General features: G+C 43.4%; 1 protein-coding gene across 1 annotated transcript in view; it reads left to right on the top strand.

Moving 5' to 3' along the window:
* Positions 1–267: 267 nt before the first annotated feature.
* CDK17 (cyclin-dependent kinase 17) overlaps positions 268–21,379 on the top strand; it is a 103,378-nt gene continuing 82,266 nt past the window's right edge. Inside the window, exon 1 of the mRNA XM_015416276.1 lies at positions 268–385. Within this exon, the coding sequence (XP_015271762.1) occupies positions 268–385 (118 nt within the window). The remainder of the gene's footprint in view (positions 386–21,379) is intronic.

Here is a 21,379-nt window from a genome sequence, read left to right on the forward strand (position 1 = left end):
AAGTTCATTAAAGATTAGGAATTCCTCACTGATGTTTTGCTTTTATGAGTTTTATATACTGGGAGGTTTTAAGTTTTTTACCAGGTTCCCACCTGGGACAGAAATGGTGGAAGGCCTTTGTTTCATAAATTAGTCATTCTGTCAAAATTAGCATATTTTCTGCATAAAACTGAACTTTGGTGATAGCTGAAATAATTTTCGTAAATTCTAAATTGACATTTTTCTTATTTTAACAGGCTTTCTTAAGCCAGACTTACTGCTGATAGAATGAAAAAGTTCAAGAGGAGACTTTCCCTAACACTACGTGGGAGCCAAACCATTGATGAGTCACTTTCTGAACTTGCTGAACAAATGACAATTGAAGAAAACAGCAGCAAAGATAACGGTAATACGCTTGTTACAATTCTGTCACATGTTTATTAAAAGCAGCAGACTTTTAGTAAATTAAATGTAGGCGTTTGAGTGTTAAGTTTTAAATTGGGGATAGCTTTTCATTTTATTTTAAAATAACAAATGTGTAACCACTTTTGGTAAAATGTTGGCAGTGCCTGCTGGCTAGAATTTATTTCTTGACTCAGCCTCAATTGCATTACTGGTCCTGAAATCAGAGAAGTACAATTGTGCTTATTCTACAAATAATGCTTCATTAATAGTACATAAATGTTGTATAGTTTCATATTAACTAGCACTATTGTCGCATCTCTGTGTTAAGATTCATCTGTTGAGCCACAAAGTTCAATCTCATCTTATACTTACTTAGCTTCAGCAACTTTGAGCAATTTTGTCTAGGAAGAGGAAATATGCGCTATTAACTCTTGATTTCATAGAGAAACTATTTCAAAATACACTAACATTCCAATAATGATATTAGACTGAGCTCAAAATTTCATTCTAACAGAAGAGACATTCACAATACAACAAAATACCCCAGTGGTACTAGAGAGTTTTCAGTATTTCACATTTCTTTGCCAAGAAAGGCTTGGGTATTAGGGGTAGGAGAGAACTTTCCCTGGCACACAAGAGTACTGGCTAGATATTCCAGTGCCACTGTGAAAGCGGCTTGTCCTATTCCCCAACACTAGAAATCATATATACTTCAAGCTGTTATAGCTTCAGAAGCTTCACCGGGTATTACGAAAATACTTTAAAGCTTTGCAGGCCAGTTTGGTTTTTAAAAATTTAAAAGTCAGATTAAGATGCACATTTTTGGAACTTCTCCAGAATAACTGCAGCCTTGGATGTAGGACACAAGTAAGTAAGAAAACTTCACCTGGCCTGCTAAAGCTTGTGGTGGAGTTTCTTCAGTAACATCTCTCACACCCAAGAGGCAAGCTGGTGTTCTGTATAAAAAATATTGGGAATATCTGCAGAGCTGTGCTTGTGGATCCCTTAATTTCATGTAAATTACTTCTCACATAGAACTATATGTGAGCTAAAAGTTGCTAGAAGGATATGTAGAAACAGTTAAGTTGCATTATTCATTGTGAAACAGGTATTAAGATGGATATACACTGCTTGGGCTGTATGTCAGTCACATTGCACAGGCCACCCTCCAAGCAATTGGTAGTTCAGAAATGGCCTAACTTTCCATACTGTGTTATTCTGCCGTTTAAGAGTTTACTGCTTAGACTGCTTATGTGCTCAGTTTATCCTCTTCACATGCAGTGTTTCCTTTACAAATAGTTCAGAATGAATGATATTAACTTTCATAGCAGCCCATTTGGTTTGCCATTATGCAGCCAAGTTAAATTTCCCTCCCTTGCTGTGTGTTACTGCTCCCATATAAAAGGCATTTACGAAGTCGAGGATTGGGCTGTCAACTAATGCCTTTGGGAACAGAATTCTGCTTTTAATTTTTGTTTTCCAAGGGACTACATGTATACAGAAACTAAAGCCATGTGGGAAGAAAAAGCAAACTGAAGCAGAAGGGAAGAGAACATTCTGTGTGTGTGGTAGTATGTGTAGGAAGGAGAACCCAGGGAGGGGAAGAGAAGTACAGACTAGTACAAGTAAGCAGTAAATGGTGACAGCATGATAATGTTTAGTCAAGCAGGCACTTAGCTCCAAGAAATGAGATTCTGTATCATGTGCGCTATAAACTACATTGCTTTTTATACTTGTTTTAGCATAAAGTATATATTTACTCCAGTTAGCATGTGCTGAATGCCACTAATACAGTATTTGAAAGACCTGGTTTGTTAATTCTGTGATAAAGGAAGATTTATTGGGGGAGACAATATTCACAAATGTTCACTTTTGTTTAGCTGTAGAGAACATACTAGATATGACTTTATTATTTAACATGGTACTTGTGAGTGATCCACATACTTCCTAAATCAGTAATCCTCACAGCAACCCAATAATGAAGGAATATCCTGTGTTTTCCCCATGTTACAGGTACAAAGAGAGAACTTTGCTGTATTTGCCAATCCAGATCAGGGTTTTAGAAGGGAAATTATATAATTTTGTATATAGTTGAAACAGCTAGTTCTCATAGTATATAGTATTTATGTAACATGAGGTACCAGAGATATAAATTTTATAAAGATGATTTCAGATGCCAAATGGCAATAGCGGGCTTGATTAGATTAGGTATGATTTGCAGAATAGTAGGTGTGGAGACATCAGCATTGGTAATGAGAAAGAAAACATAGGTCTTAATTTGGTACAGAAGGATTCAGTCCATGAGGATGCAAAGAATAAATGGAAATAAGTCTGAAGAAGTGAGCAGTAACTCATGAAAGCACATACCCTACCACAAATTTTGTTTGTCTTTAAGGTGCTACTGGACTCTTACTCTTTCTGTTGCTATTAGAAACCACAACATTCAAAAACCAGTGGGGGGACATTTTAACCTTCCAGGACATTCAGTGCTGACCTAAGACAAGCAGTTATCTTACAAAGGAATTTCAAAGGGAGATTACAAAGAGAGATTGCTGAATTACAACTGATAATGAAGTGCAAAACAATGCATCCTCCTGGACTGAATTGAGACCTAGGTTTCTTCTCTTATTACCAATGTCTGCTATTGTCATTTGGCATCTGAAATAACTTAACTCTCGAAGATATAAAGACAGATGGACTCACATTCTAGCTGTATATGAAGAAGTGAGCAGTGACTCATAAAAGCTTATGCCCTGCCACAAATTTTGTTAGTCGTTAAGGTGCTACTGGACTCTTGCTCCCTTTCACTAATAAAGAATTGCAAGCTGTGCTGTTAGGTTTCTCCCCCCTCATCTGCTAGAGCTGAAAAGGGGGATCTCTCCAAGTGCCATGACTCACATTCTCCCCCCCCCCAATGTTGTTGGTCTTAGAAGTGCCACAGGACTCAAATTTTTCTCTCTCTGGCTCTTTCCTTCCCCCTCCCTCCCCAGAGGGGCCCTCAGTTAATCCAAGGAAGGGAGGCTTGGCTTTCTTTCTCTCCTATGCGAAGCAGGAAATAGGAGAGACTGAGCAAAAGGAGCTGAAATGCAGGGAACACAAAGCAGGAGCAGGGAGCAGCAGAGAGCCAGTTGTTCACGGGCTGGATAGGAGCCCTGCAGGGGCTGGATCCGGCTTGTGGGCCGTATGTTTTACACCTCTGCTCTAGGCTCTCCACTGCCCTATATTTGATATTAGTGTGTCAGGAGTGGTTACTTGAGCTATTGATCTCTGGTGTGTTAACACTCCATGCCCAGTGAACAGGCAACATATGCAGCACTACTCAGTTATTTTTCTTCCGGCTCAAAAAGGAATGGGGATGGGTATAGGTTTCTGCAGTTGGCAGCAGTGTTCCCTGTAAGCTGAGTTCGCGTGAGCTAGCTCACAGTTTTTTAGCCTCCGGCTCACACATTTTTGTCTCAGCTCAGGAGGGAGGGCTCCAGAGCAAACTAATCTATGCATCAGCCAAATTGCTTGCTTACAACTTTAATGCCAGTAGCTCACAAAGTAGAATTTATGCTCACAAGACTCCACAGCTTAGAGGGAACATTGGTTGGCAGGCATAATGAAACCTCCAGATTAATTAGGCCTTGTATGAATACTTTAATCTGGTTTCCTTCCTGGTGCTTGGTCAACATAGTAGTATATTTTGCTTGCTATGTTCCAGGGCCTCTGAGCTGGAGAGTGCACCAGCCAGATTTGGATTTTAGAGCAGCCAGTCTTGTCCTGGTACTCCCCATATCATTTTATAGAACATCTTAATTTATGTTGATTTTTAAATGATTCTAGATTTGTATTTGTCTGGAAATGGGATCTACTATTGTATACTACTGCCAGTTGTTCCATCAAGGGTATTTAATAAGTGTGGTATAGTAGTAGGATGAATTATGAAATGGCAGTTAAGGCCGCAAAAAGTGGCACAGGGGATTTAACCTCTGGTTATAGTAACATCTGAGCTGAACAGAATGGTTGTCAGTTCTAGCCCCGTGCTGGTGTGAGCTACCAGCCTTGTCCCGAGCTCGCCGTCCACCCAGCGGTTCAAGAGCTTTGGCGAGTAGATAAAATGGGTACCACTTCTTAGAGAGGGTGGGCACACTAAACCCCCCGGTGGGGGAGGTGTTAGCCGGCGAACGGAATGTCCAGCTCGTAAGATCGGAAGCCTAGAAAGATCTCTTCGGCATCAAGAAGCCTGTAATGGGCCGTTCCGCCCAGGTGGTGGCAGTGCGGTGTTGCAACTCAAAGCAGACCTGGAGAAAAAAGCTGACGTCATCAAGCCAAGCCGAGTGGAAAAATGTTGTCTGGAACATGTTTAGTCTATAGCTGAACACATATCCCCGTCGGTTGCGAACGTGTGCGATTTAAAGATTTATATGTGTTGTCCTCCCTTACCCCCATGAATCATTGTTAGTACCTTGTGAAATGTGTAACTGTAAATCGCTTAGAGCCAGCAGCTCTGCAGGATTGAGAGATTAATAAATTGAAAGATTACTACTACTGCTACTACTACTACTACTACTACTACTACTACTACGTGGCCGAGATTGCGTCCGCAAGCTCATCCCCAGCCCAATTGTTTAGAACAATTCAGTCAATTACGGCTCTGCCACAAGGCAGACTAAACCATAGGGAATTGGATATTGGCTGTGAGGCATTTGCAAGCTATTTTGCGGATAAAGTCTTGTCACTCCGCTGTGACCTTCCTGGCACAATTGATACAGTGAATAAACTTGAGGCTCCTAGCACGTCTTCTGGTCACATTCGGGATTATTTCGACCCGCCCAGCCTAGAAGAAGTTGACAGATTGCTCTTAACTGTATGCCCCACAACGTGCCTCATGGATCCGTGCCCGTCATGGCTAATTAAATTGGCTCACGGGATGCCATACGGGGGATTGCCAACAAGTCCCGCCTTCGGGGAGGGTGGGATAGACGTGTGAATAATAAATAAATAAATAAATAGAGGGACAATTCCTAGGGCACTTTAGGAGGCAATGGTGCGCCCCCTCCTGAAAAAGCCATCTTTGGACCTGACCAAATTGGCCAACTATCGGCCGGTCTCCAACTTGCCCTATCTGGGCAAGAGAGGGCGATGGCACTTCAGTTACAGAGCTTTCTGGATGACGCTTCTATTTTAGATCCCTTCCCCTTCCAGTCTGGCTTTCGTCCTGGGCACGGGACAGAGATAGCGCTGGTCGCCCTCACAGACAACCTCCGAAGGCATCTGGATCGGGGCGGATCAGCTGTTGCTGCTAGATTTGTCGGCCACGTTTGACAAGGTCAACCATCAGCTACTGATCCACCACCTCCCTGACACTGGAATCCAGGGACTGGGCTTACAGCGGTTTGTTTCCTTTCTCCAAGGTCGGGGACAAAGAGTGGCGCTTGGGGAATAGCTGTCCCGGAGGCACCCACTGGAATGTGGAGTGCCACAAGGGGCGGTGCTGTCTCCAATGCTTTTTAACATCTATATGTGCCCTCTTGCCCAGATTGCTCAGAGGTATGGACTGGGTTGTCATCAGTATGCAGATGACACCCAGCTTTATCTGTTGCTGGACGGCCAGTCCGACTCCAAACCGGAAGCCCTAGATAAGGCGTTACAAGCCATGGCTGGTTGACTTCGGCTGAGCCGGATGAAATTGAATCCAACGAAGCTGGAGGTCCTGTGCCTGAGTCGCAGCGGTCCGGGGGTAGGCTCCCGCTCCCAACCTTTGATGGGGCGCCATTGGTGCTAGCACCGGAGGTTAGGAGTTTGGAGGTGCTCCTGGATTCCTCCCTAACAAAGGAGGCCCGGTTGCAGCCACTGCCAAATCAGCCTTTTACTATTTTCAGCTGATAAGGCAGTTGGCTCCCTTCCTTGAATGTGGCAACTTGGCAACAGTGATCCATGCAATGGTCACGTTGAGACTGGATTACTGTAATGCCCTCTACATGGGGCTGCCCTTGGCGCAAATCTGGAAGTTGCAGCTGGTGAAAAACACTGCGGCCAGGCTGGTGATGGGGCTCTCAATTTGGGAGCACATCCAGCCTGCACTAAAGGCATTGCACTGGCTGTCTATAGCATACCAGATTCGCTTCAAGGTGCTGATTCTTACCTATAAAGCCCTTCAGGACCAGGGTCCAACATGCCTGAGGGACCGCCTTTCCCCATATATGCCCCGGAGAGCACTGCATTCAGGGACCCAGAATCGACTGGTCCTCCCGAGTATTAAGGAGGCCGGATTGGCAACAACCAGGGCCAGGGCCTTTTCAGTGGTGGCTCCACTCTGGTGGAATGAGCTCCCAGAGGAGATCAGGGCCCTGCAGGACCCTTTACAGTTCTGCAGGGCCTGCAAAATGGAGCTCTTCTGCCAGGCCTTTGGAGCCGCTGCCACCACTACCACCACCACCCCTACCACCACTGCTATTACAACTGCAATTATTGGTGGTACTATTAGTAACAACTGACTAGTGGAAGCCTAGAGCCATAGGTCCCTGTGACTATCGACTGGCCCAGCCCCCCCCCCTTTTTTGACAACTGAAGCAGACCAATAAAACTGTATTATTTATTAATGTGATGAATTGTGTTTTATGTATTATGGAAAATTTTATGCTGTTGTGAGCCGCCCTGAGCCAGCCTAGGCCAGAATGGGGAGGATAGAAATCAATCAATAAATAAATTAGGTCTGGGAAACTTTGGTTCACTGAATTGCTGGGAAACCTTGGTTCACTGGGAAACCTTGGTTCATTGAATTGCCTCTCTATCCAATCTACCTCATATAATTATTGTGCAAATAAAATGGCGGAGACGAGAACTGTATAAATATTCTGAGCTCTTTGGAGGAAGGGTGGCATAAACAATCCAGTCATGTAGTGATCCATTCTGTTATAAAATAGTTGTACTCCATAACATTCCAATTTTCTTCTCTATTTTGTATAATTCCTCATCATTTCATAGTGAAGTGGGGACTTGGAGACTTAAATCCAGTGATTGGGGCTGTGAACAGGCAAGACAGATTATTCTACAAACCTGAAAAGGGCCCCAGGTTTGCAGAAAAATGTGAAATCTAAAAAAATACCTTGGAGAGTTTTAAAAAGCCAAAAATGCTTTAAGCAACAGATTCTCTCAGTGGCTGTTGCTAAGTAATCACAGTATTCCAAGATGGGTTTTTCTGAGTAAAAGGCAGGGGGAGGAGGCAAGGCTCTTTCCAGGCCTGTTTTGCCCTTCGAGGGAGGACTCATTAGGGCCAGGCCTGACTAGGGTTGACAGATCCAGATTGGGAAGTTCCTGGAGATTTTGTGGTAGAGTCTGAGGAGGGCAGGGTTTGGGGAGGGGAGAGGCCTCAATCAGATTTAATGCTGCAGAGTCCACCTTCCAAACCGGGGGGCGCAGATCTCTGTTGTCTGGAGTTTAGTTGTAATTCTGGGAGATCTCCAGGCTCCACCTGATAGTTGGTAACCCTAGGCCTGGCAGCAACCTCTGTGTAACTTGATACCACCCAACTTTCATGACTCAGCTATTGTTCAGAAATTGGCTGATTGCTATTGTTCAGAATCAGCCGCACTATGAAAGCCAGTGTGGTGTAGCAGTTAGAGTAAATCCTGGGAGACTGAGGTTCAAATCCCCATCTTGCTATGGAAGCTCACTGGGTGTTTTTGGACCAGTCACATACTTTAGCCTACCGCACTGTGTTGTTGTGCAGATAAAAAGGGGGAGAAAAAAAATAATGTAAGCTGCTTTGGTCTTCACTGTGGAGAAAGGGGGGGGGGATAAATTAAGTAAACCAACAGTAAATCTAGCTGAAGATGGGAGGCAGATAAAATTTGGGTTGGTGAATGGCTGAGAAGGAGACAGTGAGGAGGGGACAGGAGATGGGAGTTGCCAGAGGAGGGAAATAAGAAATCATGTGGGGAAGTATCCCATCCTCGTCGCCAGTGAACTATATGTCTTTGAGGGCTCCCTACTCTGCAGCATCCAGCACCACACAACTGGGCCGCAGTTTTCTTAGGCGGAGGCTGCCATGGGAGGGGGAGCTTACAAGGGGCAGATAAAGGTAGGTTGGCTATTGAGTGGGAAGGAGATAGGATTGCCAATTCCAGGTTACTAATTTCCTAGAGATTAGGGGGTTGGAGCCTGGGGAGGGTGGGGTTTGAGAAAGAGGGGGACCTCAGAGGAGTATAATGGCATAGATTCCACCCTCCAAAGTGGCAGTTTCTTCCATGTGAACTAGGGTTGTCAATCTCCAGGTTAGGGCTGAAGTTCACCCAGAATTACAACTATTCTCTAGATGACAAATATCAATTCCTCTGGAGAAAATGGCTGCTTTTGAGAGTGTATGACATTATACCCTGCTGAGGTGACTTCCCTCCCCAAACCTCACCATCCCAAGACTCCACCCCCAAATCTCCAGGAGTTTCCCAACTTGGAGCTGGCAACCCATAGGGGAACTGACTCTGTAGTTGGGAGATCCTTTGTAATTCCAAGAGATCTTCAAGTTGGCAACCCTAGAAGGAGAGAATGAAGCAAGAAAGGGGGAGAGGCTCTGGGGGCTTTCAGGAAAGGGAAAGATTGGCCTAGAGCATCCATGACACGTATTTGTCCAGCCTCTGCTTAAAGACTGCCAGCAAGGCGGAGCTCATGATGAGGTTTCTCAGGGAAAGGAAAGAGGAAATAGTAGGGGAGGGGGAAATGAGTTGCCTTCCACAAGTCGTTGAGGGTTCCCATTCTAATAATGAAGTTGGCCATATCTGAGGATCCCGTAATTGGATCTGTGAATGGACAAGACAGATCTTTCTACAGACCTGAAGAATGCCCCAGGTTTGCAGAAAAATCTGAAATAAAAAAATCACATGGGTCTTTTTAAAAAAAAACAAACACGAAATGATAAAAGATGGCGTGTAATTTTAAAAATTAGAAGTCCTCACTGACAGTTACTAGGCAACCACAGCATTCTAGGCACTTTCTATCAGTAAAAGGGCAGGGGTGGGATGGGGTGGCAGGGCCCTTTCCAGGGCTGTTTTGGCCTGGAAAGGGCCAGGCCTGGCAGCCATGCTGGGTGACTTGATATCACCCGACTGTATGTCTCACCTAGGCCTGGCTGCTTACCACTGTTCAACAGCAACCATCCTATGAAAGCCAGTGTGGTGTGGTGGTTAGAGTTTTAGAATATGGTCCGGGAGATCCTTTTCTAAATGACCTGTCTGCCATGGAAGCTCACTAAGTGGTGGTGTACCTGTCATATACTTTGAGCCTAACCTATCTCACAGGGTTGTTGTGAGGATAAAAAGGAGGAGAGGATAATGATAAAAGCTGCTTTGGTCCCCAATGTGAAGAAAGTTGGGGTATAAATTAAATAAATAATGAATATAGCTGAAGATGGGAGGCAGATAAAAGACAAGGTGGTGAATAGCTGAGAAAGATAAAATAAGGAAGGGAAAGGGGAGTGGATTTGGGGATGGACAGAAGGAGGGAAAGAAGAAATATTGGGGGGAGGGGGATAGAGGGGAAAGTGATGTGCCTCCCTACAAGTCCTTGAGAGTTTCCTACCATGCAGGTGGGCCCAACCCAGTGGTCTGCACCACAAAACTGTGGCATAGTTTTCCTAGGTAGAAGCTGTGGGGTGGGGGGGTGCAGAGGGAAAGTTGAAGACAGAAGGACAGGTAAAAGTAGGTTTGCTGTTTAGGAGGTAGAGAAGGAAGCAGGAGAAGGGGAGAGGCTATTGGGGGGGGTTTCAGGGATGGGAAAGAGAAAATAGTGAGGAAGGGGGAAATTAGCCCCCCCCCCCACAAGTCCTTGCAGGTTCCCATGTGTATTTAATCTGTGCCCCCTTTATATTCAATGTGAGTCACATTCTATTCAGACTAATCAATCATACCTCAGAAGAATGTTTACAAAATAATCCCCTTGGTAATGACTATCTTCGTAGAGGCTTCAAAGTAATATGTTTTGTATTGAACGCTCAACAAATGTAGGCTGTGAAAGAATTTCAGGATAATGATATAAAGCTCACAAAGCATAATGACAAAGCAAATAGGTGAATATGTACAATTCCATGCCCATATGAGAAGCCTGACTTTTGTGCATGTATGTTACATAGGGTAGATCCTTACATGATACAAGAACATATATTTGAAAGAAAGCTGTGTAAATTGCATTCTTATCATTTCTTTTATAGCACTAGATAGCACAAGTTTTGGTATTTTCGTTTGACTTTGAAATCAGCCTATAGATCTCAACTTTATCATGGTTAAGCTTGTAATTTATGTGTGCTACTGTCATTATTGTTTCATGTGAAATTGATCTAAAGGTACACATATCCTACACAGCTAGGTACTCTATACCACTTCAGTAAGGGAGCTGAATATATCAGTATCTTGAGGGTTTCTCTGTCCCCTGACATCCAAAGGGTTTGTTTGAACATCTTGCTATATGAAATGCTTCCTGATCTTGTTACTAAGCAACCATTTCGTGCTGCGTTGAGAAAGGCATTTCTGTTCTTCCAGAAACTGTTCCTACTGCTTCCACCATCATCATCTCTGTTGTGAAAAAGGGAGATCTATGTTACCTAGTCAGCCTCCCTCTCTGCCAACAGTTATTGTAGTCTAATTTAAGGCTCCCGAGGGTCATATTGAATGTCTCTTAGAATATTTTATATCTGGTGTGAATGGAGTAAGATTGTGGCTAGACACCAGCCTCTTTTAGACTACGAGAATATCTTATTGTAATGAACTGTTGCCAAGAAAAAGCCCTTAGGAGTTTCTTGACACATAGAAAAATCTACTGACCACTTTCCTTTATGGCTAGCGTCCAGAATATGGAAAGGTTCACCATTTAGAACTTTTGCGGGATCTGTGGGAAAGCAATAAAATGAATTTGTTATAAGCAACTCACTAAATATGAGTCTGGGAACATTAAAAACTTGGATTCGGTTTTGCTTGAGAGTTCATCACTGTTCTAACTTCTCTTTTAAAATGCTAGGTTAAATCGAATGCTTGAAAAAATTGAGAACAGTTATTTTGATTCTGAACCAATTTTGAACAATAATACTTTCAGTATAATGTTTTCATGTAATCATACCACAGCCTCCAGAACCACCACCCCTCTATAAATTTATATATATGTATGTAGGTGTGCATGTAGATATGGGGAGGAAGAGACATGAGAAAATACATAACAGCAACTGAAATCAAAGACTTGGCATACATTCTTATGATAGTTTTTAGTTAAAAACAAATTACATTGGGACATGGGAGTGGTTACTAAAATTATAACTAGATGGAGATAATATGTAGAATTTTCCCTCCTTTTATCAATAGTAGAACTCTCTCAGAGAAGTACATTAGAAGTTGTTTCAGGCTTGATAAAAGGTAGGATGAGTGAGTAACGTATGGAATCACAGGGTGTTGTGATGGCTTTTTAAAATTATCAGACAAAGCCTTTAATAAGTCTACTTCCATATATACTAAGCATCAGGCCCTGCGCTTTCATAAGGTGAGGTAAGGCAGTTGCCTAAGGGCATGAATGTAGAAGGGCGCCGCAATGGCCCGCCAGCCCGCCCCTTTCCCCCCCTCACCAAAAGCCCTGCTCCACTCCATTGGCCCTTGGCCTGCCGCCCCTCTGATGCCATCAACGCGATTTGGTGCCCTTTCCTCACTTGGTACTGTGAGGCGGGAGAGGCAGCCAGCCACATCTGTCAAATGCATGAGGCGGGATGTGCGCATGCGCAAGGGGGCACAGTGCACGGGCCTGGCGGGGGCCACCTAGTCGAGTGCCAGTCGGGGCTTCCTCCTTCCTCACACTCTCCTTCCCCGACAGGCCAGGGGCGCCGTGAGCAGAGCAAGGCCATATCTCTGCCTCCTTCCCTCCCTCCCCTGCTGGCCGTCTGTGTGGGGTGGGGGAGAGGAGAGGAGACCTGAAAGGCGATGCTTTCTTCAGGGTCCTGACTGTTTCAGATCCAGGACCCTGAAGCAGCGCCTTTCCCTGGCTGGGGGGGGGGGGACTGGCCACCAGCCTCCCCAGCCAAGCAGCCGAAATGCTCTGCCGGTCGGCTTGACTCGCGAGGGAGGTGGCCTTGTATATTTGGGCTGAAGTCGTGTTCATGTGAATGGAAAGGGGGATGAGATTACAAACAGACCATGGCGGGCCCGGATTTTGGTGGCGGCTGGATCCCTCTCTCTGCCCTGCACCTGGCCACACCCATCAGCTGGGGGGGGGCGTGCGTGAAAAGGACGGCTCTTTCAAGACACCCCAATGTAATTTTTCTCACCCCCCTTCCCCACCTAGTAATATGGACTTAATTGCATTTACTCTGAAGACAGCGTGTGAGAGAGAGGGGGGAAAGCACCTCTGACTTTGTGAAGTGCTAAAAAAGGACTGCTCTGGGGTAAGAAGCTTAAGAATCGCAATTAACTATTGTACAAATGGTATGATTACAAAATAAATAAAAATAATCTTAAAAAAAATAGGATCGTAGCCTCAAGTGAGGGGGGGGAATGGAAGGCACACCTGAGTGTCAAACAAAGCTCACTTCGAACTGGGGGAGGGAATAATTGGATTGGGTCAAGAAGAGCCTGAGGTTTTCCCTTTAAAATAAATGTGTCCCAGGGTGTCACCTCTGAAGTTTGCCTTGTAGCATCTGAGGCCCTGCTCTGGGATGGTGGTGCGGGGGGCGGGGCGGCGGTTGCCAATGCCCATGCTTCTTCGCTTAGTTTGGCATTGGGGCTGGAGGGGAGCTGGTCAGGCCCCTTGGCGCTGGCAGAAGCTTACCTCCCCCTCGCCCACCCCCCACTCTTCTTTCTCCTTCAGCACTTCTTTGGAATGGCTGCTTGATCCTGGTCTGTTCTTGGCTCTGGAGCAGCCGCCCTTGCTCCCCGTTTCTTTTTGGAAGTCTCTCCTTCTCTGTCCCCTATACCTAGTCCTTGGAGGCAGTGGGTTGCGTCTCCGCCTTTCCAGCATCTGCCAGGGCTTCCCAGAGTTGCCAGCTCTGGGTTGGAGATACCTGGAGATTTTGGGGGTAGAGCCTGGGGAGAGAGGGGTTTGGGAAGGGGGGGTGAGACTTCAGTGGTATATAATGTCAAAGAGTCCATCTTCCAAAGCATCCATTTTCTCCAGGGGAACTGATCTCTGTCACTGATCACTGATCTTTGATCTACTTCTAATTCTAGGAGATCTTCAGGTCCCACCTGAAAGTTGGCAATCCTGTTTACTCCTCCAACTTCTGGACCTTCAAAGTCTACCCCCCCCCATTATAGTCCCATAGTGACTTTTCCTCCCTCCTCCCCCAAACTTTAATTACTCATTCAAAAGAGTTCAGTATCAGCCATGCCTTGGGTGATTTCTACCTCATCCCAATTTTTCTTTTCTAATCTGCTCCTTCAAAGCTTGGGACTGTTTAGCTCTCTTCCACCACCACTTTTTTACTTTCCCTGAGAACTCATCTCTGTGTGACTTCTCTGCTCCAACTGGATCTGCACAGTTTAGAATATTGCTCTGTTGTAATGATAATTCACATCCTGGATTTTTCCAGCATTGTGCTCTACCCACATACACACCTCATGTCCTTTGCCACTGGTTTCAGTGGGTTTTCCATTAGTTTGATTCCCTCTTCTGTCTCCTCCTTGGACTTTGTGGTTTCTGCCTTAAGTTTATCCCCATATTTGATTCATTTTTGCCCCAATCTTCTGATATATTGTTCCTCTGCTGGTTATTTCTCTTCAAGCAGTGGAATACTTTTGAGGCATATATTGCTTTTACACAGACTGAACAATGTACTTTCAATGCACTTCACAACTGGATTTTACTGAAATCGTAAAATCCACTTGCAAATTATTGTTAAAGTGCATTGAAAATGAATTGAAAGTACAGTATTCAGCATGTGTAGACAGACTGTGTCCCTTCTAAATTCATGATCTGCATTTTCCATCTATCCTGCTATTCAAAGAGTCTTCAGCCCCATGTCTCTGATCTCCTGTTAAGGCCAGGATTATCCACTCTGTTCAGTGGCACTCTCTTTCTCATCATATTCTTGCAGTCCTTTCCTTCCCTCCTCTCTGTTCCACTCTCATTTGATGACTGACCCTGGCCAGATAATATGAAACTTCTTAATGAATTCTGCTTCAACAGTTTCACACTGGAGTCTCCCTTTGAAGTTATTTTGTTGAAGGATGGCAGATTTCATAGTGGCAGTGCCTTGTTTGAAAATTGGTGGGCGCACGGGGGGGGGGGGGAGGGCGCCAGAAGGTAGCCTCGCCTAGTATGCAAAAAACCCTGGCACCGGCCCTGCTAAGCATGATACTTACATCTTGTGGTATTACTGACTCCGAACTTGGAGGTTCCATTTAACTATCATGGAGAGTAGTTCCCTTTATTGAGGCTGAATAAATTTCTTTCATCATTTTGAATACAAAGAATGGTATAATTAATAATGGCACAAATGTGTTAACCGTATCTGAACACTATGAATACAATTATACTTTTCTATGAGTATTTTCCAGTAGCATCCCTCCAGGTATTCTGAGGGCCCGGTTTGAAATTGCAATACGAAAAATGCCTTCTTAAAATTGGTATTGAGGAGTAGCTTCAAGGTCTTAACTTGAATTAGTCAGACACTTCCCACTGAAAGAACAGTCCCATTTATGTTATCATTTGGAAGTGAGACTAAAGTTCAGATAGTTTGTCTGCATTTACCTGCTTCTCACAGATCACAGTAAAGATGACCTAACCCTATCTCATGTTTCATTAACCCTCTTTCTTAGGAAATACTTCTTTTTGGCCTGCTTTCTAGGGCTGGAGTATAAAAAGGCCATGTCCCACCACTCTTGCGGGATTTTCATGAACGTCTAATGAATCACATTTTAAAGAAGTTTTATGTGTGAGGGTTCAGTACAGATTCAAGATAGCTGAGAAATTTTATTGTTTCAGTTGGCTGAAAACATTCTCTAGCAGAGAGCCAATTTGCTATAGTGTTTAAGAACAGTGGACTCTAATCTGGAGAACCAGGTTTGATTCCCCGCTCCTCCACATGCAGCCAGCTGGGTGACCTTGGGTCAGTCATAGCTCTCTCAGCCCCACCTACCTCACAGGGTGTCTGCTGTAGGAAAGGAAGGGAAGGTGATTGTAAGCCGCTCTGAGACTCCTTTGGGTAGTGAAGGGCGGGATATAAAGCCTGTTGTTGTTGTTCAGGTTTGATTCAGCTCCCAAATGTAAACATGAAAAATGGGTGAAAGATTTGTTTTTATTACTGCATATCCAAATCGTAAAATATAAATTTAAACTTTCACCCTATTGACTACCCATCAGATTCTGGGCTCAATTTAAGGTACAAGCTATCACATATAAAGGCTTCATGGTGCCTCATATATGTGAACCTGCATCTTCCTCTAAGCTCTACCGTCACTCATTTGAGCAGGGCCTTAGATCAACAACTGCCCATACACGTGTATCCCCCATTTTGGCCCTCACCTTATGGAATGGCCTGCCTGATGAGATCATGAAGGCTGCCACTCTCCTTGCTTTCCACAAAGTATGTAAAACTGAATTATTCAAGAGGGCTTTTTATACAGGTAACAGAATTGTACTGTAAGAAACAGTTCAGAAAGATACTTGAGTAAAGGATTAGGGACTGGGGCCTATATTGCTGTGTGTAGTTTTTACTGTTCGTTGCTGTAAGTAGGATCCTACTACGTAATTTTTGCACTGTTTAACACATGTTAATACTTATGCTTTGTTTCAGCTCTTGTTTCACATGCTAATATGTATGCTTTGTTTCAGCTCTTGTTTCAGATTTCTAATTGGTTCTTTCTACATTCCAAATTCTATTGGATTGTTTATTGGGTGTCCTATCCTGTTGATTGTATTGATTTACTCTGTGTAATATGCCGTGAGTCCCAGGTCTACCAGTACAGTGGAAAAGGGTGGGTAGAACTCTGGACGCCAGGTCTACCAATATAGTGGAAAAGAGTAGGTAAAGGGGAGGGTAGACCTGTTCTCTGGAGGCCTGCTCTACCCCCATAGAGGACAACATTTTCTGTAATGAAATTTTACTTGATACTGTTTTCTGTTATAATGTTTAAATTATTCTAAAAATATAGTTTAAAATAATTAATGCTGAGATTTTTACAAGCTTATGAAAAGTAATCTTCTAAAAAAACTAATGTACGTGATAGTCAAGTGTAGACTTGCTCAACTTTATTACTACTAGCTTTTTTGCTCATGAGGTAGCATTTTTGCTCACAACTGTAGCATTTTATTAATATAGCTTTTTATTTATTCGTTCTCTTAAATTGTGCTTTTAAATTGTGGTTTTTATGTATCTTAATGGTTATTGTTTTGTTTACATTGTAAGTGGACTTGAGTTCCATAAAGTAGAAAGACATCTAATAAATGTTTTAAATAATGAAGTTTACGGGATCCTCGTTGCTTCCCTCCATAGCCCCTATATAATTACTGTCCTGCTTTGCAGAAGTGAAGGATACCAATTGAACATTATTGTTCATTGAGCTCAAACGAATTGTGGTTGAGCAGTGGGATGTATCTTCAAGAGGGGAAAAAAAACCTCTGTTAACTTCAGCCTAGCAATTGGAAGACTTTTCACTACTATCTGGAAGCGATTGATTATTGCTAAGTTAGAATAGTGAACTACTTTATTCTTTTTTATTATGCCGTATCAACTATTGTGTTATTAATGTAGAATACAATACAATAGATATACAGGTTTCTTTGTGTGAAGAAAAATTTAACACATGCAGAGGTATAATATTGTGCCTGTATTTTACCACAGAAGCATTTCAGGAAAAAAGAGCAAGCAATTCTGTACTGATTTATAAGATTTAGTTTTTTATATTAACTAGAGGGTTACAAGCGGGTGACCCACAAGGACTTGTGGAGAACAACTAATTTTCTCCTCCCCCACTATTTCCCTTTCCTGAAAGCCCCACTAGCCTCTCATCTTTTCTTAGTCTCCTTACCACACACTAGCCAACTTACCTTTATCTTCCCCTGTGTCTTAGTTTTCCCTCCTTTCCATCACAGCAGCCTCTCCCTTGGGAAAACTGCCTTTCCAACTGCTAGGCTGGGCCCAGTTGAACAGGGCTGAGCTGGGCCAAGTTACATGGTGCTGGCAGCTGGGCCAGGCACAGTGCAGAACCCACAAGGATTTGTGGGAAGCACCACTCTCCCGTTTCCCCTTTACCTGTACTGTTAGCAGTCAGAGCCTTCCTGCAGAAGGGTAGTTTGTACAAGACATCCCTTTTTAAATACCACCCCCAAAATCACTTGTCTACTGTACAGCCTGGCCTAGAAGTGGAAACAAGATGGAGCTGGAACAAAATGGACGCTGGCCAGAGACAAGCCTGGGAAACTTTTTTGGTTAGGTGACTTAGGGTCACTGACTTGCTAATTGATCTCTTCCCACCCTAAACGAAATAATTTATATCTCAATAATGGGTTTCCTGAGAACCCCTCTGCACAGCTGATCTTGCTTTCCCTTACCTTAATTAATGGGCTATTTATATAGTTCGATAGTCTCTCCCATCCCATATTCAAGGGTCATAGGGAACTTTTAACACTTTTAATTTCTATCTAGCAATCCAACCAAGGAACTTTAGCCACACTCATGCAAACTGTCACAAGTTTTTTCAAGTCTTTGTCCATCCATGGAAAAGCCATCAAGCCTCTCTCAACACATTGTTCTACCCCAGAGAAGCTAATCATGGTATTGTGTTAGGGGCACATACGTCAGACCACCCCAGGGTCAATTTTCCTATCACTGGACACATTCTGCCCAGTGCAGGGTGTGGGTGTTCTCAGCACTGAACATTGCATCCCTTTTAGTTTGTCCTCGGTTTCTTTTTCCTGCTTCCCGGGAAACGCTGGCCGGTTCCCTCATTGACTTTTACAGACCTTGACCTCCAGGACCTGGTAAATAATCCATTAGTGGTACAAGGGCATCCGCTAAAAGTTCCTTTAAATTTTCATTTTTTTTTCTTCTGGAATCCCATGGAAACGTAGACGTATGTGGATCTTTCCAGCTGGAGCTGTATTAGCTGTGTTTTGTCAGAGGATCTTCCTTTATCCACTTCATCCATTCTTTTGTTAATACTCTCAGTCTTTTTTTCCATCATTTTTATTGTTTTCTCGGTAGCTGAGGTTCTTTTATCCATTTGAGTCAGTTGTTTTTGGACAGTGTCCAATTTAGTGTTGAGATTAGTCATCTGCTCCATTAGAGGGCGCAGTGCATTTGCTAGCAATGTAGAAAAGTCAGTGGTTACTTCCTGGTTCCGGGAAGGAGTCGTTGGTTGATTATTTCTGGGGAGTGGTTTTTTCTCCGGCATCGTTTTCCGCCCTCTCCCTGCCATAATACCAACAAGAAGTAAGTTTTCTAAAACAAGATAAAAGTTCAACAATTTTAGTCGGCTTTATACTAGCATACAGTTTCTGACTTTGTTAAGATTTTCTTCTGTTTAGATTAGCTTAAAGTGTTTTGTTCTTGATTTAAAACCGCTTTTCAGGTTTTACTGGTGGAGGGGGGGGGAGTCTTGCGTTCCCCCTCGACCCACGCTTTGTTTGTAGGCGCTTCTAATTTCTACCCAGGCTCATACTCACTTTGTAACACTTGAACGTTGCTTAACTCACGGTTTGGAGCCTTGGGGATCTTTTAGAAACATTTTTTAAACTTTCAATTGTGTCCGCTTGCTCCGGCACTCATCTCTGATTGCCATATTGGCTCTGTGGCGACAGGACCTTAAAGGGAAAAGGTGAGCCTCAATTCCTTGGCCGTCACCTTGGAAGAGGCTCTCCTCAGCTCCCCAAGCTGGGGGTCTCCTACAAAGACCTTGGGAGGGCCCGGGACCATCTTGGTCCCTTCCCGTCAGTCGGGTCTCGAGTCGACTCATCTCCATCAGAGCTAGACGGGACGCGTCCGAGTGGCAAAATAAAACACCTTTTCTGAAGTACTACTGCTGTCCATTTATTTGAGAATTCTTAGGGAACAATCCCTGTAAACATTGGTGGAGCTCCCCTAGTTACCCCCTTTTGCTAGTCTCCAATTTTGCTAATTCCCTCAATTAATTTGGAGACCCCCAATTTTGGTAACAGTACTATTTCCTATTTTCCTTCCCCTAACAGCCCCCCATATCCTCCCCTTTCATCGCTTCCCACCCACCCACCAACCTTTTATCTGCAGCCCCATCTTCAACTGCATATATTTACTTCATTTATATCCCACCTTTCTCCACGATGGGGACTCAGAGCAGCTTACATCATTCTCCTCTCCTCCATTGTATCTTAACAACAACCCTTTGAGGTAAGTTAGGCCAAGACTGTGTAATTGGCCCAAGGTCAGCCACTGAGCTTCCATGGCAGAACAGAGATTCAGTCCTGGGTCTTCCAGATCCTAGTCTGAAACTCTAACCACTATACCTCTCTGGCTTTTATGGGGCAAGTGCTGTTGAACAGGAGCAAGCAGGTCAGGCTTGGATGAGCTGAGTCATGATTTCATATGGTATCAAGTTGCCTGGTGGTTGCTGCCAGGCCTGGCCTTGATGAGTTCTCCCTCAAAGGCCAAAACAGCCATGTAAAGTGCCTGCATCCTTGGCATGCCTTTCACTGACAGAAACCAAGGTTGGCAGCACTGCAGGCATTTGTTTCTTCAGACTACAGGAGCTGCTTCTATTATTTTGGGACAGCTAGATTCCAATCCAGTAGCATCTTAGTGACCAGTAAGATTTTTTTTTGGGGGGGGGGTATGAGCTTTCAAGAATCAAAGCTGCCTTCGTCATACCAATACAGCTACCCTCTGAAACCCTGTGTAGTAGATTTCAGGTTTTTTAGGTTTGTAAAAATCTCTAGTCTGTTCATGGCTCCAGTCTCTGGATTGTAGGAGCCACAGATTTGGCCATGTTGAGAATTAGATATATGGATAATGTTCCACTACAGGAATTGAACAATATAGAGATTCTTCTCATTCTCGCTCTCAGCCCTCCTCTCTACTGTCTCCCCTTCCCTCTCCCTTTCCCTCAGTCACCCCCCCCCCCTTCTTAGCTTAGTTTCCTCTGGCTTTCTCATTCCTCTCTACTTGCTTGAAGCCCCACTTAGTGATTCCCCCTCCGCCCGCACCCTGTCTCATTTCCTTTTCTATTTTTATTCCTATGCTTTCTGTTGTTTATCTACCCATACTGTACCTTTTTGCCTCTCATTCCCCTTTCAAACTGAAACTGAATGTGTCTTTCACACCCACAGTGTCCTGTTCTCTCTTCCTTTCTCTTTGCATGCTTCTCTTAGACAGAAGAGACACATCTGTGGATGGATTTAGAGGGCAGTCGCCATGTGTGAATGCATTGAGCTTAACAGGACAGCTTTCTCCAGGAATTATTATTTATTTATTTTTTACTTTTAAATTTTTTTATTAGTTTTTTGAAAGAGAGGGAAATAGGGAGTAGAGGAGGGGTAAAAAAAGAGAAAATAGTGCTTACAGTTATTTTTACAGTTATTTCTACAAGCTCTACTACATTTTATTAATACTTCTATTTATACAATCCAGTAGTTCTTTGTATTAAATCTGGTCACTTAAGTCCATACATTTCTTGACATCTGCAAAAAATCAAATTATTGCCTTTACATCATAAAAGCATTCTGTAACTTCTTAGAAAAGATTATACCATCTTGTTATCTTAATACTTTTTTAATATAATCATGTTTCAATTGTATTAATTTCATATCTGTGGATTCTCATAGACAAATCTTTCATAACCTCTTATATTAATACAATGAAGAGACTGGCAGACTATTTGAAGAGGAGGAGAGAAAGGCAAAAAAATAACTTGTATGAAAAATGAAACAGGAAATAAGGTTTATAAGGAGAACCAGATAAAAGAAGTCTTTACAAGATTCTATCAAAACTTATTTACAGGAGGAGAATGTAACCAGTTTGATAAAGTTATAGATAAAAACATTAGGAAAGAGGATTTGTTAATCTTAAATAAGGATA

The sequence above is a fragment of the Gekko japonicus genome, unplaced genomic scaffold, assembly GCF_001447785.1.
Source record: "Gekko japonicus isolate JY-2015 unplaced genomic scaffold, Gekko_japonicus_V1.1 scaffold648, whole genome shotgun sequence".
Classification (NCBI taxonomy): domain Eukaryota; kingdom Metazoa; phylum Chordata; class Lepidosauria; order Squamata; family Gekkonidae; genus Gekko; species Gekko japonicus.